The 26,753-nt window shown below is 44.9% G+C and overlaps 4 protein-coding genes across 10 annotated transcripts; all 4 read right to left on the reverse strand.

Annotated features, from left to right (window-relative positions):
- Nucleotides 1-43: 43 nt before the first annotated feature.
- On the reverse strand, nucleotides 44-2,494 carry LOC127941783 (thioredoxin domain-containing protein 15). Of its 2 annotated transcripts, XM_052537180.1 has the most exons (5): nucleotides 2,186-2,494; nucleotides 1,797-2,104; nucleotides 595-758; nucleotides 374-504; nucleotides 44-288 (listed from the first exon to the last, which is right to left on the reverse strand). In XM_052537180.1, the coding sequence occupies exons 1-5, from the start codon at nucleotides 2,262-2,264 to the stop codon at nucleotides 92-94; spliced, it is 879 nt and encodes a 292-aa protein (XP_052393140.1). In that variant the 5' UTR covers nucleotides 2,265-2,494; the 3' UTR covers nucleotides 44-91. The 2 variants fall into 2 exon arrangements, with proteins under 2 accessions (XP_052393140.1, XP_052393139.1); XM_052537179.1 differs by having other exon boundaries at nucleotides 374-758; nucleotides 2,186-2,487.
- Nucleotides 2,495-3,844: 1,350 nt separating this feature from the next.
- Nucleotides 3,845-7,824, reverse strand: LOC127941354 (UPF0461 protein C5orf24 homolog). 3 transcript variants are annotated; one of them, XM_052536354.1, is made up of 4 exons: nucleotides 7,572-7,824; nucleotides 5,450-6,057; nucleotides 4,189-4,417; nucleotides 3,845-3,944 (listed from the first exon to the last, which is right to left on the reverse strand). In XM_052536354.1, the coding sequence occupies exons 2-3, from the start codon at nucleotides 6,052-6,054 to the stop codon at nucleotides 4,225-4,227; spliced, it is 798 nt and encodes a 265-aa protein (XP_052392314.1). In that variant the 5' UTR covers nucleotides 6,055-6,057; nucleotides 7,572-7,824; the 3' UTR covers nucleotides 3,845-3,944; nucleotides 4,189-4,224. The 3 variants fall into 3 exon arrangements, with proteins under 3 accessions (XP_052392314.1, XP_052392313.1, XP_052392312.1); XM_052536353.1 differs by having other exon boundaries at nucleotides 3,856-4,417; nucleotides 5,450-6,060; XM_052536352.1 differs by having other exon boundaries at nucleotides 3,857-4,417.
- A 626-nt stretch (nucleotides 7,825-8,450) lies between these two features.
- On the reverse strand, nucleotides 8,451-22,087 carry LOC127941416 (probable ATP-dependent RNA helicase DDX46). Of its 3 annotated transcripts, none has more exons than XM_052536424.1 (23): nucleotides 21,935-22,087; nucleotides 20,812-20,973; nucleotides 20,673-20,735; nucleotides 20,379-20,481; nucleotides 20,124-20,289; nucleotides 18,891-19,099; nucleotides 18,672-18,779; nucleotides 15,882-16,047; nucleotides 15,683-15,803; nucleotides 15,436-15,611; nucleotides 15,003-15,124; nucleotides 14,847-14,925; nucleotides 13,855-13,937; nucleotides 13,455-13,619; nucleotides 12,948-13,110; nucleotides 12,466-12,659; nucleotides 12,245-12,382; nucleotides 10,536-10,685; nucleotides 9,624-9,842; nucleotides 9,267-9,485; nucleotides 8,890-9,034; nucleotides 8,747-8,820; nucleotides 8,451-8,665 (listed from the first exon to the last, which is right to left on the reverse strand). In XM_052536424.1, exons 1-23 carry the CDS (start codon nucleotides 21,976-21,978, stop codon nucleotides 8,618-8,620), a joined length of 3,117 nt encoding a protein of 1,038 aa, XP_052392384.1. In that variant the 5' UTR covers nucleotides 21,979-22,087; the 3' UTR covers nucleotides 8,451-8,617. The 3 variants fall into 3 exon arrangements, with proteins under 3 accessions (XP_052392384.1, XP_052392383.1, XP_052392382.1); XM_052536423.1 differs by having other exon boundaries at nucleotides 18,672-18,776; nucleotides 20,124-20,292; XM_052536422.1 differs by having other exon boundaries at nucleotides 20,124-20,292.
- Nucleotides 22,088-23,023: 936 nt separating this feature from the next.
- LOC127941435 (guided entry of tail-anchored proteins factor CAMLG) lies at nucleotides 23,024-26,107 on the reverse strand. 2 transcript variants are annotated; one of them, XM_052536466.1, is made up of 4 exons: nucleotides 25,937-26,107; nucleotides 24,563-24,879; nucleotides 24,425-24,490; nucleotides 23,024-24,091 (listed from the first exon to the last, which is right to left on the reverse strand). In XM_052536466.1, exons 1-4 carry the CDS (start codon nucleotides 26,076-26,078, stop codon nucleotides 23,906-23,908), a joined length of 711 nt encoding a protein of 236 aa, XP_052392426.1. In that variant the 5' UTR covers nucleotides 26,079-26,107; the 3' UTR covers nucleotides 23,024-23,905. The 2 variants fall into 2 exon arrangements, with proteins under 2 accessions (XP_052392426.1, XP_052392424.1); XM_052536464.1 differs by having other exon boundaries at nucleotides 24,563-24,882; nucleotides 25,937-26,103.
- Between the last annotated feature and the right edge of the window lie 646 nt (nucleotides 26,108-26,753).

Raw genomic sequence — 26,753 nt, forward strand, 5'->3', positions numbered from 1 at the left:
GCGAACGGCTTTAACAGAACACAACTAAACAAGAACACAACAATACATTCATATACTCATTTATTCCCCAAGTGTGAGCCCTCAGCAGACTCTAGTCCTGATGCTCGTGGTCCGGGCCGGGGATGAGCCAGCGGATGCTGTCTGTGCAGAGGATGGCATACAGAGTGAAGCTGGAGATGAACAGCACCGAAAACACAAAGAGCCAGTCGATGCTTTTGACAGGAACCGCAGGCAGAGGTCCCACGCGGTCTTCATCCCGTACCGTCTGATCTGGACTCGCTTCAAAACCTGGAGACCGGAGGGAAATAACACAGTCACCATGTAGTGCACACACTGAGCAGTGATCACGGTTGTGAAGCGGTCAGAAACACACCTGTCTGGTTCGTTATGAAGGAGGTCAGGGTCTCCAGCGTTCGGTCCGTCTGGTTGAACCTGGCCATGGGCTTGGCTCCTTGAAACAAGAGTATGTTAGGGACGGCCACGGTCCCGAAGCGCGTGGAGAGACTGTGAAAAGAGCGAGAGAGAAATGCAGCTGATGAACACAGAAGCATCCTCAAGGAGCCGGACTGCGCTGAGGGAACGTCACTGATCAACCTGCTGTGCTGGGACGCGTCCAGAGCCAGGAAGTGCATGCTGGGAAACACTCGAGGCAGGGCGTTGAAGTGCGGCGCGAGGTTTGCAGAAAACTGACACCACGTGGTGTAAAAGAGAACCAGTGAGCACTCGGAGCTGTTGGCATTCAGCAGATCCATCAGGTCCTGAGGAGAGAGGAGACCAGGTGTGTGTTACACATCTCTCTCTGCAACTCCTTTCCAAAAATTATTTGATTTCGTAACGTTTAATCAAAATGTCATTAGTGGTTCCTCTGAGCTAAAAGCCACTCCCACATCTCAACATCCAATCAAAAGCTGATGCACAGAAGCGAGCCCCGCCCCACACTGATCTTTACCTGTTTCTCCACGAACAGAGACTAACCACAGGACCCATACACCTCATTCTGAAGAACTATCACTGAACTGTTTCACTGCACCATCTCTTTCTGAACATTTAATAAATCAGTCAGACATTTTCACAAACTAAACCTTGAAACAGCCGCACAAGGTCACACTATAATATTCAGTACACTACCAGCCAACAGTCTGGAATAATTAGGATTTGGAATAAGAAGTCTCTTCTGCTCACCAAGACTGCATTTAATTGATACAGGAAAATATTATTATATTGTAAATCATCTGTTTTCTGTGTGAATCTGTGTTAAAGTGTAATGTATTTCTGTGATGCTCCGCTGTATTTTCAGCATCATTCCTCCAGTCTTCAGTGTCACATGATCTTCAGGAATCATGAAAATATGATGATTTACTGCTCAAGAGACATTTCTGATTATTATCATTTTTTCAGGATTCACAGATGAACAGAAAGTTCAAAAAAGAACAGCATTTATTTGAAACATAAATCTTTTGTAACATCATACACGTCTTTACTGTAACTTCTGATCAATTTAATACTATTTTTTTTTAATCACAATTAGCCCAAACTTCTGAATAATCACTGATGATAATCAGAAATGTTTCTTGAGCAGTAAATCATCATATTATTCTGATTTCTGAAGATCATGTGACACTGAAGACTGGAGGAATGATGCTGAAAATACAACGGTGCATCACAGAAATACATTACACTTTAACACAGATTCACACAGAAAATAACATTGTAATAATATTTCAGTGTTTTCTCCTGGTGAGCAGAAGAGCTCTGAGGGAAGTGTGTCGGGGGTTTCCTCCGGTAACACTCGGTACCTGAGACGCGTTGAGCAGCTGCACCGTGAAGCGCTCGATCCCCGTGATGTTCCTCCGCTCGCAGTTGACTTTGTAGGTCTTGGCGGGCTCAGTCTCGGTCACGGTGAAGTTCTGGCTCTCGGTATCGCTGGAGTCGCTGTGGATGACGGCGGACAGCAGCGCTTCCTCACAGCGGCCTCCAGCGCACTCGTCCCCCGCCAGAGGCTCCATCCCCGCGGACTGAGGGACTCCCATCACCGCGTCGGCCATCTCCGCCGTCCTGAAGATCCTCTGCGGCGGATCCGCCTGATCAGGGAGCTCCGCTTCATCTGAAGAACAGAGAGATCGTCAGATCGGCTCTCACACCCTCACGAGCGCCGAGCCGCTGTTTCTGACCGTTTATACTTTACCTCCGTGTGACAGACGCGCGATCGCGGAGATTAACAGCCAGATCGCCACGCTGCGGAATCTGTCCGGTACTGGGACCATTTTGCAGCCATTAACGGACAGACAGTTCCGCGCGATGAGCTCAATACTGTTGTTTTCTTTTAGCGGACTCGAGAGGAAAGATTCGGCAACATCGGCTTCCGGTTCACGCAGCTACATTGTTGACGACGTCACGCAACAAGAACGTAAACATATTTAGCAGTACTCTGGACGATTTTGTGTTGAAATTTTAACACAAAGCTCAGAAGTGAGAAACGTCTTCCTGGCTTTTGAAAGTAAATCCCCTCAAATGGTTAAATATAATTAAAAATGCGGATAAACACAGGCCAATGTGATTGGTCCGTCTACACAAGGTTCTTGCTACTTTTCTCCGCGCTTCTGTGGGTGGACCAATCACAGCGGTCGGTGTTTAACTGCTTTACGAATAAAAAAAGCGCTAAACAACTACATTTAAATTGAATTGAATTATTTGGACGCACTGCACTCGGCCAGTTAAATACACCATCTGGGTCACTAATATCTAATTTATACTTCAATCAACTGAATTAGATGTGGAGGTCTAACTGTTGTCTTTATCAAAAAGTATAACGTGTGAAATAAGTGAAAAATATAAAAAATAAAATATAAAAAAAGTGAAATATGGGCTATTCTTGTGTTGTTTACATTTATATTTACATATGTAGGCCTACTATACATAACACTCTACACTACTTTAAAACCATTAAAGTACAATTCAATTAAACAGATATCCAGTTATTTTAATAGTGTAGAATTAAATAAACAGCAATAAGACTTCCTTGATGTAATAACATTTTAATAAAACATACACAAACATGTATATATTTATATTGTAACTGTATTACAAAGTAAATCAATGAAGGAAAATAAGAGCCAACATCACTGATTATATGAATTTAACAAATATTGAACATAAAGCTTCTCTTAATGCCACACACTGCTACAGACTACACACTACACATCTCAATCAATGTGATATTAAACCATAAGAAGACTTCTACATCACAGCATTCCCACACCAACAACAATCATCAGAGTCAGAAGAATCAACACAATACAGAAGGAACTATTACAAGACGTGTGGTGAGTGATGTGTGTGATTACAGAGTGTGTGTGTGTGTGTGTGTGTGTGTGTGTGAGACCCCCCGCACACACACACACACACACACACACACTACAGAGAGCTGCTGCTGCAGTGCTGGAATGGAGAAACACACTTCAGTGAAACTGTTGTGAAGTCATCTTCATTATCATGTGACTCTTAAGAAACGAGCTCAATAACAAGCAACATGACATGCAGTGGACATCCAGAGTGACCACAGACGCCAGAGACCTATTTACAGCTGAAGAACACTGCCTCAGTGAGAGATGACCATCCGGTGTGTGTGTGTGTGTGAGACAGAGGTCATGTGTGTGTGTGTGTGACAGAGGTCATGTGTGTGTGTGTGAGACAGAGGTCATGTGTGTGTGTGTGTGTGTGTGTGACAGAGGTCATGTGTGTGTGTGTGTGTGTGTGTGTGTGAGACAGAGGTCATGTGTGTGTGTGTGTGACAGAGGTCATGTGTGTGTGTGTGTGTGTGTGTGTGTGTGACAGAGGTCATGTGTGTGTGTGTGTGACAGAGGTCATGTGTGTGTGTGTGTGTGTGTGAGACAGAGGTCATGTGTGTGTGTGTGTGTGTGTGTGTATGTGTGTGTGAGACAGAGGTCGTGTGTGTGTGTGTGTGTGTGTGTGAGACAGAGGTCATGTGTGTGTGTGTATGTGTGTGTGTGTGTGTATGTGTGTGTGAGACAGAGGTCGTGTGTGTGTGTGTGTGTGTGTGTGTGTATGTGTGTGTGAGACAGAGGTCATGTGTGTGTGTGTGTGTGTGTGTGAGACAGAGGTCATGTGTGTGTGTGTGTGAGACAGAGGTCATGTGTGTGTGTGTGTGTGTGTGTGTGTGAGACAGAGGTCGTGTGTGACAGAGATCACGTGTCTCAGACGTGTTCAGGAGTATGTTGGCAGAGCGCTGTGGATGGGTACCGGCAGAGTGTTTCTGGACTGACCGCCGTCTGGACACACAGCCGCGGGGGGAAAGGGCTCCGATGGCGTGGTGCTGACCTGCGGAGGGGTTTTTTGGTTTCGTATGGGGAACGTGCTGAGGAGGAACTGCGGGGCTTGTAACAGCATTTTTTGTGTTCTAGACAAGGGAGAAAAAAACAGACATGATTCATGAAAACAACACAATCCAAGGCTTCACAAAACCCTGTATCAATGAGCAGCAGCCAAACACTGACTAAAATACACTGATACATTGGCAAACATTAAAGAGTTAATTCACAGAGAAATGTTCTCTCTGTCATCGTTGTTCAGAAGTGGTGTGTTCAATCCTCCTGGGAAGAGCATATTTTTATAATTATGTCAGGTGCGTTCAAGTCCCTTTGGGCAGAGCAAGATGTTAATGTACCTTTTCTACAAAAATGCAGAGAGTGTTTTTAAGCTGTACTAAAGCATGTGTCTATTTGCTGTTTTTATTCAGTGGTGCTGTAAAGTGAATCGTTATATATTTTGTTATAATTGTTACTATTGTGTTTTGTACATGTGACTTTTTGACTTTTAAAAATGATGATTTTATTCAATTCAACAAATGGTGGCGTTTATGTGCGATCAACATGTAAATACAATCTTTTCAACATGATGTGAATTCAGACAGAAAGTTTGGTTAAGGATACATTCAACATAGAGCAATAGTTCAGCCACAATTAAACTGTGTTCACCCTCAGGTCATCTAGATGTGAATGGGTGCCGTCAGAATGAGTCCAAAACAGCTGATAAAAACATCACATTAAGCTTCAAAAAAGATGTTTGGCTTGTAAACGCTGCTTGATTTGTGCAGATTTCTCTCCTGATTCAGACCAGAACACTGTTATTATAGACTCATATTTGAGTTGAACATCTTAATGCTGGATGTGTTTCATCTTTTGTCTTCTCCAGATGTTCACTGATGGACTGGAGTGCTGTGGATTATTGTGATGTTTTTATCAGACTCTCATTCTGACGGCACCCATTCACTGCAGAGCATCCATTGATGAGACACTGATGCATTTGCTACATTTCTCCAGACCTGATGAAGACACACACTCCTCCTGATCTCAGATGATCTGAGAGTGAACACAGTTGAATCTGGTCTGAGCTGCTGTAATGTAAGATCTCAAGAGAAGGGTGTTGTTACTCTGTGGTGGTCTCCTCCTTCAGCGCGGCGTCACCGGCTCCAGGTTTGTGGATGATGCTGTAGGGAAACGCGGCTCCGCTGCAGGCGCTGTAGCTCAGTTTGCTCGGGCGTGACTGGCTCTTTATGCTCCCCGGCGGGCGACCGGGACTCACTTTATACCCTGCAGCTCTGGTGGTGCCCAGGGGCCGTCCAGGACTGGTCTTGAAGCCGGCGGCCCTGGTGGTGCCCGGGGGTCTGCCTGTGCTGGTTCTGTATCCGGCTGATTTGGTGGTGCCCGGTGGACGCCCGCGTTTCCCAGACTTCCCGGACGCACCCTTTTTTTTGGAGCCCCTACTCTTCTCATTAGCCTGAGTGGCTGCGGGCCCCAGGGACATCGGCGGCTCCTCGCGGCGGTCCTGTCTCTGGCACGGTGTGGGTTTGAGGACGGCGGCGGCCGGAGACGGCAGGTAAGTGAAGCACATCTGTCGCGAGCGCTGAGGAGGAGCAGACGGATAGAACTTGGTGGGGCACAGATCAAAGTGACTCGGCGAGAGTCTCCCGTCCTCGGCTAAACACGACGGCCTGCTGTCGACGCAGTAATCACTGCTGGACACCTGACGCATCATCTTCTGCTGACAGACACCAGGAGAGACATGCACGTGAGAAAGGGCATAAAGATCCCATCAAACAGCTGTCTATCTCTGCTGAAACAGGAAGTGAGGGTGAGCGGTGAGGCACATTGAAAGCAGCCAGTCGTCACCCATGATTGATGAGAAGGACTTCCTCTTTTAACTGGACAGAACTGAGCTAGAGCAGTCATCACTGTTCTTATATTGTGTTTTCCTACAGGACACTTCTGATAATCAGTCTCTTTTTTTCCATGTATTTAACTGCATATATATCTGTTTAGGGTGAGACATTGTTTTTCATGCACCGGTCATTTTTGTGATTTTTATATTTCATAATACGCCATTTCAGACTAGTAGAAAGAAAACATCCATGATACACATTTAAGTGTTTATTTCATTGCATTTTTATCTATTTGCGTCTGTAGATTTCAATTCCAGTCCATATCTTTGAAAAGTTTTTCCTATTACATTCACCAAGCTTCCCAGTGTTACTCCTCTCTATATTCTGAAGGTTTGTTCACATACAGTAGGTGTAGAAGAGAATCATTCATTTTTTAATAATCACGTTGTTGCTTTGCAGCAGACGGACACAGTTTTTGTTTGATCCAGCTGTATTCACTCAGTGCTACTTCCAAGTGAATAATAAAACACCAAATTGTCAGAAAAAAATAAAAACGAATCATTGAGGATCAGCCCTTGTGTCAGTATTTTGTTGAAGCACCTTCTGCTTTTATTATTTCTCACCATACAGCATCTTGGCTGGCATTGGCCAGTGAGAGTTGCAACTTCACTGGTGTTGTTCAGTAAGATTTCAGGCAGGTTAGGAAGAAATGGAGTCCCCAAGGTGTTAACCCCATCAAGAGAGAACAAGAATTATGATCCTGACTTTATCCTGTTTGATTTCTGTTGTGTATGTAAATGTGTGCATATTTAATTAGATGTCTTCACATTTTATATTCAAACTTAATTTGAGAAAGCTGTACTACTAAACAGTTTCTGTGATTTATCAGTGGAGAGTATGGTAAGATCTGTTTGTTACTCTGTTCACCTGTAGTGTAGAGGAATAGTCAACTTTCAGGATGCATTTTCATCATCATCATCATCATCATCATGAAGCTCACAGTCATGGACTGAACTCATTTCATTGGATCTTCAGCAGCTGGAGCTCTTCATTAAATATTGTGTTTGAGTCTGTGTGTGTGTGTGTGTGTGTGTGTGTGTGAGTGAGTGAGTGAGTGAGTGAGTGAGTGAGTGAGTGAGAGAGAATGTATGCAGATCAGGTTTCAGAAGCTCTTATAATATTTAAAAGTCTGTTCGTGCATCAGTCAGGGCTCCATTAGCATGCATAGCTTTATAATTTTAATCTCACTGTTAAAAGCACACAGTGCATATGACACAACCCCTTCAGTTCTGTCTCTCTAACAAATTCTGTCTCTCTGACAAAGGAAATGATACACATTTCAGTCCATGCACACAACAGAAACATCATCGGTTTTTAAAGAGATGATCTGTACCTCGCATTAATGTCGACGCTGGAGCGGAAAGGGTTAAATGTGACATTTTTGTCCCATTTTGGTGTTACGGATGAATTCTGGCCGACTATGATAAAAGCTCATCGAATAAAACAGGAGCGATTGACGTTCACCTCGATGTTTAGAAAACGTGTCACAGCTTTCTTCGGAATTTTAGGAGACGCTTTAGAAATCAGCGTCAGCCATTGATATTAAATATTAAGAAAGCTAAGGATAACGCGCATGCGCACTGAGTGCTGCGCGCAGCTGCATTGACAGCGGTGGAGCTCTTCTGACACGACTGATCTAAACACATCATACTCATTTGAACTAATTCCTCCCAAATCAGCGTTTAAACACGTCTGTGTCTTTCTGTGCTGTCACCGAGACGCAGATGATTGTTCAGACTGATGCAGAGGCGCTGCTGACAGCTGTTACTTTACACAGCGCTGCTCAGGATGGACCAATCACGGTCGTTTGCGATGCAGCATACAGACCTTACACAGTCTGATACAGACGCGCGCCGAGACTCCTGAGGGCGGGCTGCCGCTTTGAATGACATGTGCCAATCATTAAACTCAACCAATCACAACGTCTCATGTTTATAGATACACAAAAATAACTGTAAGCCGGTCTGCGCTGCTAATCAGTGTTTGACTATGATAATACGTTCAAATAATAAAATAACTAATAGCAGTCAATCAAGATTTGAAATGGGAATACCTGGGAGCCAGTAAATTATCCGGAATTTCTATTTTGTGGCTGAACGATTCCTTCAAAACTTGCAATAGTTTTTTTCTTGCTGCAAATCACAACTTTACAAAAGTAAAAAGTGTGTGAAACAGCTTGAAATGAAGCGAGTGATATGACGATACATACGGATGGAGGAAAAAACTCTTTATTTCCAAACAAAGTTCACTGTACAATTACATGGAACTTTCTAAAATATTGAGAAGAAATCATAAGGTAAAAGCATCCAGATCACTGAATCTGCTGTGTGATCACATAACACAAAGCATTGTGGGAGTAATGAAGCTGTCCTGCGTCCGCTACAGGACCTTGTATCTGCTCTTGTTGGTGGGCTGGTAGGAGTTTTGCTGAAAGCAGAGAACAGAAGAGTGTGTGAGTGTCCAGCGTGAGCGAGATCTTCAGGAGTGTACTGAATCAGATGAACTCACCAGACGGATCAGCTCCTCTTTGATCAGCCGGGTGATTTCTGCTTTGCTCTTCTGCACGGCCATCTCGTTCGCACCTGTCAACAACAACAGACGGTTCAAGATCAGTCCTTCAGACCAGAAGAAGATCTGGAGAGCACACTTACTCTCGATGGCCAGGTAGATCTTGCGCTCTCCCTCTTTGGGCTCTTTGCCCGGTGGGAAATATGTTCCTCTGATAGTGATGGCCGCCTCCGAATACTCTCCGATGCGCTGAAGAGCCTCTTTAGACGTCACCTTCCAGCGCGCCGTCTGCAAATCACACACACACACACACACACACACACACACACACGTCAGTGACATGCTTTCAAGAAGTGAACAGTGCAAACCATCTTGGAAAAGCAACATCCACAACCAAAGACTATAACCTATAAAAACCGATGCAACCAGTTCTTGACTCGAGAACGAGTCATTATCTAGCAGTTCAGTCAGTCTGAGGTCTGTCAGAAGTGTGTGTGTGTGTGTGTGTGTGTTTAGTGACCTGAGGGAAGTCGTTGATCTCCAGCTCCTCCTCGTATCTCTTGACGGTGTCCGTGGCCTCGGCGGCCTGCCGCTCCTCCTCCAGCTTCTCCACCGGTGTGTAGTTCAGTTTGGCGTTGATCTTCTCCGCCTGCTGCTCTGCGATGGTCTTGGCTGAGACGGTGGGAGCGATCATCTTCCCGCCGCGCAGGAAGGTGTTTGTGGCCTGCTGCATCACATCCTGAGATCAACCAGAAGACAATCTCATTTGTAGATTTAATTCACAGCTTCCAGGTATCAAATATACCATTGCAAAGCATAAAATCATCTAATCTTTCTTTTGATTAAGAGCTTCATGTAAAACACAGAGCTCTCTGACCTGAGCCTCAGCACCGAGGTTCTTCTGCGCCTGGATCTTGAGGGCCAGTTTCTTGGCGATCTCCAGTTTCTGGATGTTTCCGGCGGATGGAGTGCTCTGACCGGACACACCGGACACGGATCCGCTCACACCCCCCCCAGCGGCCCCCGCAGCGCCCGGAGCAGACAGATCCTTCACACGCTTCTTGGAGTTAAACATGCTCTCGATCTGCTCGTCGATCTGCAGATGCACCACAGGGATCAGCTGTTATTACACTGTAACTACAGAAATCATACAGTACAGCGTTCCTGGAGCTCACGGCTCGGGCAACAGCAGCATTATTCCCATGATTCCCAGGGAAAGCCAGAACTGCTCGAATGTGATCCTGTGCAAGTCACTTCAGATAAACGCACACATGCGGTCACTTTCACAATCAGTAGTGTTTCTGCTCAACATCAGATATTATTATGACTGTGCTGAAATGTGTATTGATACAATAAATCTGAGTATATTTTCACATTGAACAAGTTATATGACCAGCAGATGGAAAGTCTGAATAAATCTGTAAATGGATTTTGTTTGATACTTCATTTACACGTAATAACATTAGAGGAAGTGACTCTTTTAAACCCATCTGAGCTTCTGAGAGAGATCTGAGCGAGTACAAAGCTGAAGATTCACATGTAAACACTCTTCTTTCATCATAAATCCACAAAATGAAGTACTCTGCTAATGTGAAAAGTGTGGCGTACATGTGATGTCTCAAACTGTCCGTTTAGTTAACCCTGGACTTAAGTTGTCCAATCATAACTCCTCAGTATTAAGTCTAGATGCTTCTTGAATCTGATCATGTTCATCAGTAAATACAGCAGTTAGTCAGACTGGTCTCTTATTCTCAGACTCTAGTCTCAGCTGTGATCAGTGTGTTCTTACGTCCAGAGCTGCGTCCTCGTCGTCAGAGTCGTGCAGACCTAACGCAGCCTTCTGCAGCTTCTTCCTCTCGTTAGCCAGCGCATGCTCCGTCTCGTCAAACTTAAAACCCTTCCCAGAGAATCCACTGCTGCTCTTGATGCTCTTCCCCTCCTGCGGAGACACAACACCCTGTCACTGAACACCCGTAACACACACACACACACACACACACACACACACACACACACACACACACACAAACCATCACTGAACACCCGTAACACACACATCGTCACTGAACACCCGTAACACACACACACACACCTTCACTGAACACCCGTAACACACACACACACCTTCACTGAACACCCGTAACACACACACAGTCACTGAACACACGTAACACACACACACACACACAAACCATCACTGAACACCCGTAACACACACACCGTCACTGAACACCCATAACACACACACACACAAACCATCACTGAACACCTGTAACACAAACAGTCACTGAACACCCATAACACACACACACAAACCATCACTGAACACCTGTAACACAAACAGTCACTGAACACCCATAACACACACACACAAACCATCACTGAATACCCGTAACACACACACACACACACACACACACACACAAACCATCACTGAACACCCGTAACACACACACCGTCACTGAACACCCATAACACACACACAAACCATCACCGAACACCCGTAACACACACACAGTCACTGAACACCCGTAACACACACACACACACACACACAGACACAAACCATCACCGAACACCCATAACACACACACCGTCACTGAACACCCGTAACACACACACAAAAACCATCACTGAACACCCGTAACACACACATCGTCACTGAACACCCGTAACACACACACACACACCCCTTCACTGAACACCCGTAACACACACACACAGTCACTGAACACCTGTAACACACACACACACACACACAAACCATCACTGAACACCCGTAACACACACACCGTCCCTGAACACCCGTAACACACACACACACACACAAACCATCACTGAACACCCGTAGCACACACATAGTCACTGAACACCCGTAACACACACACACACACCTTCACTGAACACCCGTAACACACACACACACCTTCACTGAACACCCGTAACACACACACACACCTTCACTGAACACCCGTAACACACACACAGTCACTGAACACCCGTAACACACAGAGTCACTGAACACCCGTAACACACACATCGTCACTGAACACCCGTAACACACACACACACACCTTCACTGAACACCCGTAACACACACACACACCTTCACTGAACACCCGTAACACACACACAGTCACTGAACACACGTAACACACACACACACACACAAACACAAACCATCACTGAACACCCGTAACACACACACACCGTCACTGAACACCCGAAAAACACACACACACACACACACACAAACCATCACTGAACACCCGTAACACACACACACCGTCACTGAACACCCATAACACACACACAGTCACTGAACACCCTTAACACACACACACACACACACACAGTCACTGAACACCCATAACACATGTCACATTAGCATACTTATAACATTGCAGAATATGATACAAATGTGTCATTCAAATTCTTCTGTCTAAATGTGCTGTGATTAATCAGCTGTGGAAGCATGGTGATGTGTCAGGCGCTCACAGCTTTCTGATGCTCTTTGAAGTTGGTCCAGAGCAGCTCGAGCTCCGGCGGGACGGGCGACCCGGACAGCTCCAGCGCTTTGATGATCTCTCCGGAGTAACGAGACTGTTGCTCAGTGATGAAGGTGTACGCATAACCCTACAACACACACACAGAGTCACACGTGAGCCTCTCGTCTGCAGCGCAGCATCAGCGTGACCGGATCGGATCGGATCACTCACCTTGTTCCCGGCTCGTCCCGTGCGTCCGGCGCGGTGCACGTAGTCCTCGTAGTGGTTGGGACAGCTGTAGTTGATGACCAGGATGAGCTGCTTGACGTCCAGACCTCGCGCTGCCACAGACGTGGCCACCAGCAGACGACACGCGCCGTTCTTGAAGTCATTGATGATGCTGTCCCTGTCGTACTGATCGATGCCTGTGACACGGACCGCACAGCATCACCTCACCGCAGTATTTCACATCCTTCAGTCTTAGTTTAAATAAAGTGGCATCTGCTGGTTGTTTACTACATTTACCTCATAAAAGCTTTTAGGAAAAAAAAATCTGCTCAGGATAACTGTTACAGACGCGATGGAGACAGCAGCATACTTACATGGAATTCACTTAATATTTACAGACTACTTTACCAAATCATGTTTCATTTGATTCCTAGCAGTTAAACTCAATACAAATGATGTGAAGCCCAGTGTGGTGCGGTCCTGACCTCCGTGGAGAGACATGCAGGGGTACGAGGCCTTCATCAGGTCTTTGAGGAGTCCGTCAGCGTGCTCCTGCTTGTCCATGAAGATGATGATGGAGCCCTTCTCCTGATAGTGACCCAGAATCTCCAGCAGCTTCAGGAACTTCTTCTCCTCCTCGATCACGATCTGTGGAAGCAGCAGAACACAGCCCAGCTTCAGACGAGGAGACACTCCCGCTCAAGATTTTAAAGCATCATATTATTCTGATTTCTGAAGATCATGTGACACTGAAGACTGGAGGAATGATGCTGAAAATACAGCGGAGCATCACAGAAATACATTACACTTTAACACAGATTCACACAAAAAACAGCTGTTTGGGATTTTATTGTTTTCACTGTGTTTTTGATCAAATAAACAGCCTGACATTAGCTGATCTTCATTACTCCAGCATCAGTGGACACATATTCTTCAGAAAGGCAATCATTTTAACTGTAAGATTACACATTAATCAGAGAGTAGTGACGCACCACGTGCTGCTCCACGTCTGAGCACACCACGCTCCTGCCGCCCACCTGCACCTCGATGGGTCTGGACAGGATCCTGCGCGCCAGAGACTCCATCGAGCGAGGGAACGTGGCCGAGAACATGACGGTCTGCCGGTCGGGACGCACGTTATCCACGATACGCATCACCTGCCACACACACACACACACACACACATCAGCTGGCCACTTCTCAACCGTTCCTCAGAGATCAGAACATAAACACCAGACTATGAAACTGTGTGGTCAGAGATCACAGGCCTAAAGCAGCTCACATACAGTGTTTGATTCTTTTGAGAGGTGATCTAAATGTTTGTGGATTGGAACCGGAGAGGAAGAGTGTGTAGAGTGTGAGGAGCGTCTGGTTCAGGAGAGAGAGACTGACCTGCGGCTCGAAGCCCATGTCGAACATGCGGTCAGCCTCGTCCATCACCACATACGTGACCCTGCGCAGATTGGTCACGCGACCTGAGCAACACAAGATCAGCACATTAGAGGAGACAGACCCCGCAGACAGACACATCTAGCAGCTGAAACACACACAGGATGATGACAGTCACTGATGGAGTCCCTCTCGCAGGACTTTACCTGCGCACCGGCAGACGCTCACAGAGAACCTGTAAAATTCACAAGAGCCACATCATACATTAACTGAGCGGAAGCCGCCCGGAGAGGGACCTACGGAGGAAACATATTAGAGATTACATCGCATGTGTGGAAACACACCGCACACTCACATCACGCACTGCATTCTGGGGCTTCACTGACACCCACACAGTTACTACAGCAGTGTGAACGCTGAGGACGGGCTACGATCAACAGCTTCTCACACACTTCTCTTAAACACTGAGTCTCTAAATGACACTGAAGAAAGATCTCGGCTGAGCAGCTGACATGAGACCAGAGTCAAGAGTTACTGGAGGAAGCTACATTAGTGATCAACAACTACAAGAGCCAGGGCCTTTCTGAAACAGGTATTCTGGGTGCACTTTTATGTACAAAAACGGCGGCCTTAATGTTTGCACATTCAATCCAATGCATTTGTATTTAAACACACTTTGAGCAGTGCCTTACAAACACCCCGAGAGCAAATAAAGCTGACTCTGTACATTACACTTCCTTCTAGATCTGAAACTGATTCAATTATGTGCTGCATTATATTTATATTGTTGTTTTAGAAGTCTGCATTAACCCACACATGCATGGCATACAACATTTAAAAGTGGAGTAAGGTAGAAATGCTCAGATTCTGAAGCAGAGGACGTGGTTTCTAACACTGCTAAACATCAGTTAGATGTTTAATGAGAAACATAGCAAGAACACAGTGGAGTTAAGCTAGGATTGAAGTCATGTTAATTCCAGCTCAGTTTGACGCACCGTTGTTGGCTCCGAGCATGTCGATCATGCGTCCCGGTGTGCACACGATGATCTCTGCGCCGCGCTTCAGCTCTGCGATCTGAGGACAGACACTGGTTCAGATCAGGCTCTGTGTGTGAGCTCATGAAGCCATCACACACACACACACACACACACCTGCTCGCTGATGCCCGTGCCGCCGTACACACACACCACACGCAGACCCAGAGACTTGGAGAACTTCTTGCACTCTTTGGTGATCTGCAGCGCTAGCTCTCGCGTCGGTGTCAGGATCACAGCTGACGGAGACACACACACACACACACAGTCAGATCTACACCAGCAAAGACTTGCCATCACATAGTTTCTTCACAAAACAAGAACCAGGATTCTTCAAACCTTTAGCTTTAATAGCAAAAGTGATCAATGGCAAACGATTTCTAAATATATGATTGAACTTCTGATCTGATCAGTTTATAAGCGAGCAGATCTCCTGAACAGCCAGAGGTGTAGGAAACACCTGGATCATGTTATTCTGACAGGATGAGTCCTGAAGTAATGTCATGTGTGTGAGAGTCCTGATGAACGTGAGGATCAGGAGGAGGCTCACCGATGGGTCCTTCTCCCTCTCCCAGAGGAGACTGGTCCATGATGTGCCGAAACATGGGCAGCAGGAAGGCGATGGTCTTCCCACTTCCTGTTTTAGCGATGCCGATGAGGTCTCGTCCAGACATGATGGCAGGGATGGCCTGGGCCTGGATCGGGGTGGGCTTCTCATAGTTGTGTCTAGAACAGAGAGAGGTAAAGAGAAACACTGGTTCTGTCTGGAGAAGGTCCTGAAGACCCGCTCTACTCACTTCTTCATCGCGTGCAGCACTTTCATGGAGATCCCACACTGCACCCAGGTCTTGATGGGCTTCGGACAGCCCTTGCCTTTAACGTTGATCCCCTCCAGCTCCAGACGGTACTCGTTCACCTCTGAGCAGACACACGGGTCAGACGCGGTCACCCTGAGCTGTGTGTAAGAGCGCAGGTGTGTGTGTGTGTGTGCTGTACCTTCAGGACTCATCCTGGCCAGCTCTGGCACCTCCACGTAGAAGTTCTTACGGAAGGATTCGTACTCGATCTTCTGATGATCAACCGGCTCCAGAACTTTCCTCTGTTTGGTCTGGAAGCCTGTGAGGGCCGTCTGCAAGTCCACTTCCTCTTCCTCTGATGAATACTGCACACACACATGGGGAAAGATTGCTTTTTTATGTGCTTCTTTTTTTAAGGCATGAAGTAAAAACATCTGACGTTTTTTTTTTCTTTATATATAATATTGTTTTGACCATTTCTGACATGGACATTGTTGGACCTCGGTGTTAACTATTTTAAACTGCATAAGAATTAAAGTGAACAACCATTCAGCCGTCAGCTACAGTATCACATCAGACAGTGCACTATAGACCCCCTGAGGAACAGTTCCACTCATTCTCTACTATAGGAGAGGAAGAATTGTATAAACTTGTTAAATCATCTAAACCAACAACATGTATGTTAGACCATATACCATCTAAGCTCCTAAAAGAGGTGCTTCCAGAAGTCCTAGATCCTCTTCTGACTATTATAAATTCCTCATTGTCATTAGGATATGTCCCCAAAACCTTCAAACTGGCTGTTATTAAGCCCCTCATCAAAAAAACCACAACTTGACCCCAAAGAACTAGTTAATTATAGACCAATCTCGAATCTCCCTTTTCTGTCCAAGATACTAGAAAAGGTGGTATCCTCACAATTATATTCCTTCTTAGAGAAAAATGGTATATGTGAGGATTTCCAGTCAGGATTTAGACCGTATCATAGTACTGAGACTGCTCTCCTTAGAGTTACAAATGATCTGCTCTTATCATCTGATCGTGGGTGTATCTCTCTATTAGTTTTATTGGATCTTAGTGCTGCGTTTGACACAATTGACCACAGCATTCTTTTGCATAGACTTGAACACTTTGTTGGCATCAGTGGAAATGCATTAGCATGGTTTAAATCGTACTTATATGACCGCCATCAGTTCGTAGCAGTGAATAAAGATGTATCATATCGATCACAAGTGCAGTATGGAGTACCTCAAGGCTCAGTACTAGGGCCGCTACTCTTCACGCTTTATATGTTACCCTTGGGAGATATCATCAGGAAACATGGTGTTAGCTTTCACTGTTATGCTGATGATACTCAGCTCTATTATTTCTTCGCGGTGCGGTGAAACACACCAATTTGAAAAACGAATGGAATGCATAGTCGATATAAAAAATTGGATGACGAGTAATTTCTTACTGCTAAATTCAGAAAAAACAGAGGTGTTAATTATAGGACCTAAAAACTCTGCTTGTAATAACCTAGAACACTGTCTAAGACTTGATGGTTGCTCTGTCAATTCTTCGTCATCAGTTAGGAACCTAGGTGTGCTACTTGATCGCAATCTTTCCTTAGAAAGCCACGTTTCTAGCATTTGTAAAACTGCATTTTTCCATCTCAAAAATATATCTAAATTACGGCCTATGCTCTCAATGTCAAATGCAGAAATGTTAATCCATGCATTTATGACTTCAAGGTTAGACTATTGTGATGCTTTATTGGGTGGTTGTTCTGCACGCTTAGTAAACAAACTACAGCTAGTCCAAAATGCAGCAGCAAGAGTTCTTACTAGAACCAGGAAGTATGACCATATTAGCCCGGTCCTGTCCACACTGCACTGGCTCCCTATCAAACATTGTATAGATTTTAAAATATTGCTTATTACTTATAAAGCCCTGAATGGTTTAGCACCTCAGTATTTGAATGAGCTCCTTTTAAATTATAATCCTCTACGTCCGCTACGTTCTCAAAACTCAGGCAATTTGATAATACCTAGAATATCAAAATCAACTGCGGGCGCCAGATCCTTTTCCTATTTGGCGCCTAAACTCTGGAATAACCTACCTAACATTGTTCGGGAGGCAGACACACTCTTGCAGTTTAAATCTAGATTAAAGACCCATCTCTTTAACCTGGCTTACACATAACATACTAATATGCTTTTAATATCCAAATCCGTTAAATGATTTTTAGGCTGCATTAATTAGGTAAACTGGAACCGGAACACTTCACATAACACCGTACTTTCTACATCATTAGAAGAATGGCATCTACGCTAATATTTGTCTGTTTCTCTCTTGTTCCGAGGTCACCGTAGCCACCAGATCCAGTCTGTGTCCAGATCAGAGGGTCACTGCAGTCGCCCGGATCCAGTACGTATCCAGACCAGATGGTGGATCAGCTCCTAGAAAGGACCTCTACATCCCTGAAAGACAGCGGAGACCAGGACAACTAGAGCCCCAGATACAGATCCCCTGTAAAGACCTTGTCTCAGAGGACCACCAGGACAAGACCACAGGAAACAGATGATTCTTCTGCACAATCTGACTTTGCTGCAGTCTGGAATTGAACTACTGGTTTCGTCTGGTCAGAGGAGAACTGGCCCCCAACTGAGCCTGGTTTCTCCCAAGGTTTTTTCTCCATTCTGTCACCGATGGAGTTTCGGTTCCTTGCCGCTGTCGCCTCTGGCTTGCTTAGTTGGGGTCACTTCATCTACAGCGATATCATTGACTTGATTGCAAATAAATGCACAGACACTATTTAACTGAACAGAGATGACATCACTGAATTCAATGATGAACTGACTTTAACTATCATTCTGCATTATTGAGACACTGTTTTCCAAATGAATGTTGTTCAGTTGCTTTGACGCAATGTATTTTGTTTAAAGCGCTATATAAATAAAAGTGATTGATTGACTTGACACACGCGTGTGCTCCATCACGTCTGTACCTCCATGGCGTCCTGGTCGTTCTCCATCAGCTCTCCTTTCTTCTTGGTGGTGTGCAACATCTTATTGGTCTTCATCACGGTCACCACTTTGGACACACTGCCTTTCTGCTGAGACACATGATTAATGTCCCAGTGTTACTGTAGTATTAATACACAGACAGTGACATCATTAAAACATGTGTGTGTCTCTACAGGACAGGAGAGAGTCGTGTTCAGCACCTTGTCAGTTCCTCCTCTCATGGTGCCCATGTTGAACTTCTTGACCTCCTCCTTGACCTCCTCCATGTAAGCGTCCAGCGGGTCCAGCTCCTCTTCAGCCTCCTGCTCCATCTGTGTCTCCTCCTCCATCACAGCCACTTCCTCTTTCTCTTTCTCTGCCTCCTCTTCCTCTTCCTCTTCGTCCGGCTCGGCAGGTGCTTCTTCATCATCTAAACACACACACACACACACACACAAGCAACAATCAAACAAATCAAAACCAAGTGGAGTGCTGTGTCAGAAAATGTATTGTTTTTAAGCCTTTCGCACGTACGATCAGACAGGTGTAATCAGTCTAGGCTGGTCCCTGGAGCGTACGATCAAGTGCATCACATGATCAACGGAGACAAGCGCTCAGAGCTGTCATATATCACAACTTTTCAGTGTTTTCAACCACATACTGTTCATTTTAGGTTTAAACATATAAAAAACAAATACATTTAGAGTTTATAAAATACACACTGATGTCTATTGAAGAGGTAATAATAATCTTTTCCATTATAATTTGACACGTTTTATTCATATCAGATACACATTGTGTAAGTAACTTCAATGTTTACTCTATTCTATTCCCAGTTCACCAGCCACTTTTAAGTATTTCAGGAGAAGTGGATGAATTCACGTGCTGTAAATCCAACAGATCTGATTCTCTGAACTGCGTCTGCGGCACAAACTAACACGGCGGCACCCATCGCGCATACAGCTCAACTAACGCCATCGTTATAAAGGTGTTTAAACAACAATATACTTCCACTTGCATGTATTTGACAATCGGAATATCAGATATTTCATGCCATAACTAACAGATTTGTGAATATTCTGAATAAAAAAGGAAAAATGATATAAAAGCAGATCATCATTCATTCAGCGCTGTTGCTGCTGCGGTGTGTCACGTGACAAGCAATGACGCGTCACCATGGAAACGCCGCCCCCCTCTCACAATATAGTTCCCACGTCCCTAGTGTGTGTGCGCTGGCTTTAGCGCTGCAGTCAAGGGCACTCCTAAAACTGATGTTTGTTGTGACCGCCAGAGTTGTATGTAGGGCGAGCGCGGAGAGGGGAACTCTATATCGTTGCTTTTTTTCGATATTAATATCTTGAAAGTTCATATCTAGATATAGATACGATAACAATATATCGTTCAGCCCTAGTGTGTATGGATCAGTTCTTCTGAATGAGTGAAGGCTCTCTCACCGTCATCGTCCTCCAGACTCCACTTCTTGCCCTGCTTCATCTCCTCCAGCTCCTTCCTCAGTTCTCCGATGTTCACAATGGCTTTCTTCCTCTGCTCCTCCCTCCACTTCTCCACGCGCTCCTTCCTCTTCCTCATCTCCTCCTCCAGAGTGTTCTGGTCGAAGTCCTGCTGCAGAAGCATCATCACACACAGTTATTCATCTGGTCTTCAGAAGATGAGCTCTGGACAGAAGCAGCTGAATCAAACACACTCACATCTTCAGGCTTCTCCTCCTCCTTCTCCTTCTCCTTCTCCTTCTTCTCCTCCTTCATCTTCTTCTTGTCAGCGGACGGCTCGGTGTTCTCAGACTTCTCCTTGCTGTAACAACACACACTTCTGACTCCAAACACTTCTGCTATAAAGCCAAAGCTGCTTATCTGAACACTACTTACAGAAACTAGGAGTGCTGATATATGAAAACTAAAAAATATGAGATGCCATGATGGCAGACTATAAAGACATTATTAGAGCACATTAGTAATGTGAGCTGAATGCGGGTGTCTGCTGACCTCCTCCCTCGGCTCCGGTGCTCTCGGCTGCGGGAGCGTCTCCTGTCCCGACTCCTGGAGCGCCTGCGGAGAGAGCAGACACAGATCTGAGCGCTAGAACACAGCGCAGTGAGGGGATGTGTGCGGCGTGACCTCTGACCTCGCTCTCTTGTGGTCTCTGTGGCGCTCTCGGCTGCGTGTCCTCTCTCTGCGGCTGCGCTCGCGTACACGGGATCCAGCAGCCTCCTCCTTCTGACCGCGCTTGGAGTCCGGTGACCTGCTGCCCGACCGGCCCTTCGAGCTCGAGCGCTTCCTGTAGTGCCTGAACACACACACACACACACACACACACACACACATCTGTGTCAGACCACTGTTCAGAGTTCATTCAGTAACAGCCTTTATTTCACACATGTGTCCCTGGAGCACAGTGTCACAGATATATTTGTAGAAATAGACAATACATTGTATGAGTCACAATTATACATTTTTCTTTGATGTCAAAAATCATGAGGATATTAAGTAAAGATCATGTTCCATGAAGATATTTTGTAAATTTCCTACCATAAATATATCAAAACTTAATTTTTGTTTCGCAATATGATTTGCGAAGAACTTCATTTGAACAACTTTAAAGATGATTTTATCAATATTTAGATTTTTTTGCTTCCTCAGATTCCAGATTTTCAGATAGTTGTATCTCAGACAGATATTGTCCTCAGAACAAACCACACATCAATGGAGAGATCATTTATTCAGCTTCAGATGAGAGAGAGACTGACCCTCATGATTAGTGTTGTGCTCCAGGGTCACAGGTGTATGTAAGAGACACACACACACACACACACACACACACACACACACACACACACACACACACAGCTATTTCCCTGATCATCTGATCTGTAGTACACTAACTAGCCAGTAGGGAATGAAATGACTGTGCACAATATTGCTTTGTTTCTCTTTAACTATCAGACGTTTATTTTGGGCTTTAAAATGAGTCAAATACTCACATGAATACACTTCATGTTTCAGCTGTAATATGCATGTTTCTATACACCTGTAGGCAGTTTAATGTATTTCACACACACACACACACACACACACACACACACGAGCACGCGATCATTAGCAGTTCGTGTTAGTGTAGAAGCTCCATCTAACTCGTGTTTCACTCACAGCGAGGAGGTTAAACAGCACCTTCATAAAATGTCTGTCATTTTGTCTTAAAGATCTCATTAAAACGTTTAAAGTGAAACAGAATAAACAGGAATACTTACCGTGACTCTCGCGCCATGGTTTCGTTGCAGTGTCGCTCACACATCCGGTGACATAATAACAACTTCCGCTGTTTCTTTTTCTTAAAGGGACAGTTCAGCCGTAATCATCAACACGCAGTTACTATTCACTGTTCCAACACTGGTTGGTCTCAGTTTTACTCGTGATGTAATTACTGAAAAAATGTGCTATACATAAATTAGTATTTTAATTATATGATCAGTCAATCATGGCAATTTATGTTTTACATTACTTTAACTCATAAAAATAAGTTTTTGTGTTTTCCATGCATCCATATCTGTGTTGTGACCTCGTTCATTGCTCAGGAAACAAATATGCAGATTAGAGTCAAACACAGCTAATAAAATGAGCAGGAATCCCCAGAATTCTTCACTGAGTTCATGAACGCTTTAGAATACAGACCTAAGGTGGGTCCCTTTTAAAGAAGACAGTCAGTGGATTATTGTTGAAGAATTTCAAGTGTGAAAAAATAATAGCTTTACGTTTCTTGTAAGGAATATTTACTGTACTTATGATTGTTTAATTAACATTGTACAAAACAGTTTGGAATCTAACATTGTTTTGAACTCAAAGCCATATGTCTGAGCTATGTTCCACATTTGAAGTTGATGTCACTAAAGCAGAGGTTCCTGTGAGAGTATATGTGCTGTACCAAACAACAGCCACCAGGTGACACACAAACTCCTGGGATTTTTCACAAATGTATCGTTTTTATCACAATATTACTTCTATCACAAACTGTAGGATTATTTGGACTCTATCTAACAGATGTGTGTTTTGTCAAGATATAAGTTTTCATTATAAAACACTGCAGTAATATGACACTTGGCTCCACCCATTAAGGGGAGGAGCCTGATACAGGACTTCCATGATGTTTGATTGCCAAACCGTTTAATAATATCTAATTTAGATGATTTCTAAAATATGTGAGAGAAACAAAAGGCAATAAAATGATAACCAAGCAAGCGCTGGTCCTGAAGGTTCTCCGCTTTTGATGATTGTCTCTCTCTCTCTCTCTCACACACACACACACACACACACACACACACACACACACACAGGGATCAGTCTGAAGGACACACTGATGTTTATTGTGTTCACAGTAGCTTCTCCCTCCAACTGTACATAATCAAAGATATTATTACAATCACAGGCAGCCATGTGTCAGAGTTCATATCACTGAGAGAAACTAAACCTCTGTCATACATGAGAAACAGTGTTACACGTCATCTGCTGCCCAAATCCACAGAACAGAACGGCATTCACATTCAATTAAATACAGATCACAGATCATGCAGACCAGCATCAGTGATGTCTGAAGACCTGCAGCACATGAACACTCAGGAGTCACCTCGTCATGGCCATTAGTGATCAGCTCTGGACCTCGTATACAGATCTAGTGAGAGCAGACTGTCTGTGTGCACAAACAACACAAGAACACTGCTCAGGAACCGGCGTCATCCTTCACTCACGCTGCTGGGATTCATTCATCTGGATCACGTCACCATGAGAAACAGATGACAGGAATAATTCAGCCAAAAATGTCTTCTCCAGATGTTCACTGATGGACTGGAGTGCTGTGGATTATTGTGATGTTTTTATCAGACTCTCATTCTGACGGCACCCATTCACTGCAGAGCATCCATTGATGAGACACTGATGCAGTGCTACATTTCTACAAACCTGATGAAGACACACACTCCTCCTGATCTGGGACGGACCGAGAGTGAACACATTTACAGCTAGCGTTCATTTTTGGCTGAACTATTGCCTTATGGTCCCAAAAACAGGCTTGAATTTCTTTGGATTTGGTGGTGAAACATGATTCAGTCGCAGCTTCACTAGTTTCACAGCGGTCAGAATCTCTAACTGATGAACACTACGTCAAATGAGATTCATACCGCTGAGGAGGACGTTAAATGTGTGCTGAGATGCAGGAGCTGGACGGAAGGTCAGAGGTCAGAGGTCAGCAGCAGCAGCTCGTGACACATGATGAAGCTGAAGAAGTAGACGCAGAGGTCCGAGAAGACGTCGCTCATCTTCCTGTAGGTGTCCATGGAGCGGCTGATGACTTCAGCAGGGATCCCTGACAGCAGGAGCGCCGCCGTCAGCACCGTGCTCCGAGACTTCCTCTGCACCTGCACACACACACACACACACACAGAGAGAGAGAGAGAGAGAGAGCCTTGCTGAAACACTGGACTGGACGTATATTACACACTCTCTTCATCAGACTATCATCACTTCTGATCTGATCTTTATAACACACAGACTCTGAAATCCTCCAGTGATGGTATCAGTGTCACGAAGAGCTGCACATGTCTGTGTTAGATTCGGTGAAGTTGTGTAATCGTTGGTTAACCATGACACCATGACACACACACATATTCACACACTGTGCTGCACGATCTTCACCATCATCTGGAATCAGTGCGTCTCATTACTTTATCAGTGTCAAAGCAGAGACAAACCTTGGGGAAGTACTTGTGCAGTCCCATGAAGCCCAGCTCCAGAGTGAGGAACGGTGCGAAGATGGACTGAAACACAAGAGACGGAGTTGAGAGGAGCTCTGGAGCAGAATCACACGTCTGCGTCTGCGCAGCACTCACCAGATACTGACACATGAAGATGCGCACGCAGACGGCCAGAGCCACGCTGCAGACGAGCCGGAACACACGGAACGAGTCCAGCTCCTCGTCCTCGGCGCTGACCGGAGACGGCTTCTCAGCGGACAGCTGTCCTCGCAGCTTCAGGGCATCATCGAAGCAGGACAGATACTCCTGCAGACCCCTGCGAGGAGACACCGAGTGCTCCTCATCCTCACCGCTCCTCTCAGACGCTTCAGAGACACCCACCGGAGAACTGGAGGAGGACCAGGGCTCGCTCCGCTCCAGATCCAGGTGGAACCGCGGCTCCAGGACTCTGGCTGCTGTCAGACACAGAACCACACACCAGAGTCTGTGAGAGAACCAGATCAACATCTCCATGTGCTGGAACTGTGCTCACTCTCAGATCATCTGAGATCAGGAGGAGTGTGTGTCTTCATCAGGTCTGGAGAAATGTGGCACTGCATCAGTGTCTCATCAATGGATGCTCTGCAGTGAATGGGTGCCGTCAGAATGAGAGTCTGATAAAAACATCACAATAATCCACAGCACTCCAGTCCATCAGTGAACATCTGGAGAAGACAACAGCTGAAACACATCCAGCATTAAGATGATTTTAACTCAAATGTGAGTCCACAGTGAAAAGTGTTCTGGTCTGAATCAGGAGAGAAATCTGCACAGATCAAGCAGTGTTTATAAGCCAAACAGCTTTTTAGAAGCTTATTGTGATGTTTTATCAGCTGTTTGGACTCTCATTCTGACGGCACCCATTCACTGCAGAGCATACATTGATGAGACACTGATGCAGTGCTACACTTCTACAAACCTGATGAAGAACACACTCCTCCTGATCTCAGATGGACTGAGAGTGAGCAGATTCAGCACATGTTGATCTGGATTCTACTGTGTGTGTGTGTTTGTGTGTGTGTGTGTGTGTGAACAGAGTGATTCTGTAACTCTCTTTGGTTCTCATGTTCAGCAACTGGTGTAAAGACTGAAAGTGAAATTGGGTTTTTACTTCAGGATCAAATCCTGTCTTTCCTTTGAGGTAAAAAAAGAGGCTTGTTGCAGCCACTTTTATGTCTGTACTGGACTAAGGTGATGTTATATATATGCATGCATCTTCACAGTGTTTACATGCCTTAGACACGGTTTATCAGGAACACTGAGGTTCAGAACTTAATCTTAAAACCCTCACTCATCAATGTGTGTTGTATGCTCGGGTTGGCTAGTCTGCATATAAAGAAGTGGGCTCCAAAAGCCTATGGCTAAATCTAATTTTTATCTGGAATTAAACAGTTTAGAAGACTGTCCAATGTAGAATAGGAGTCATCTGAGATGTCTGTCCCTGTGACTGGTCAGTGTGCTCGGACTCACGCCTGCTGTCCGCCTCGGTCTGGCTGAAGCCCACGATCTTCTTCATGCGCTCCTCTGAGTTCAGCAGTAACCTCCTCCTGCGCACCTCCGCGCGTCTCTGCGCCGCACTGCCCCGCTCCCGCGCTCCGCTCTCGGCCTCCATCACTGCACTGACGCGACGCTGATGACGAACACGCGTGTTATTACTGAAGGGGCGGAGCCTCTCCGAAAGTGTCCCCTATGGATGACGAGACCGTTTCAACATAAAAGTCCGACCTAATTTGCAAAAGTCTTGTGCGTGTACCCTACCAAACTTAAAGTATCAATTCTGATTTATTTGAGTAAAAAATGTGTTTCCTTTACCAAGAAAATGGCAAGAGGAAAACCACTATTTTCTGTTTCAAACTTTCACATAGCATCTTTAGGTAATAACATTAAAAATTAAAATCCAAGTTTTGATTTATTATAAAATGTACATGTTGAAACTGATGAAAAAACACAACATAGTAAGTCATCTTTCTATAAATTACAGTTATAAAATAAAATTGTGAACAAGAACATGAAAACACATTAGACCACAGAAATAGCTTGTCAGTGATCTACGGCTCTGTGTATTTAAAGGGGTCATATGATGTGATTTCAATATTTCCTTTGTCTTTGGAGTGTTACAAGCTCTTGGTGCATAAAGACGATCTGTAAAGTTGAAAGACTAAAGTCTCAAACACAGAGATATTCTTTATAAAAGTTAAAACTCTGCCATACCCCCCTAAACACACTTCATCCTGCAACAACTGGACAAAACAGGGACAACAGCCCTCCAGACCAAACTGACCCAGCT

The sequence above is a fragment of the Carassius gibelio genome, chromosome A21, assembly GCF_023724105.1.
Source record: "Carassius gibelio isolate Cgi1373 ecotype wild population from Czech Republic chromosome A21, carGib1.2-hapl.c, whole genome shotgun sequence".
In the NCBI taxonomy this organism is placed as follows: Eukaryota; Metazoa; Chordata; class Actinopteri; order Cypriniformes; family Cyprinidae; genus Carassius; species Carassius gibelio.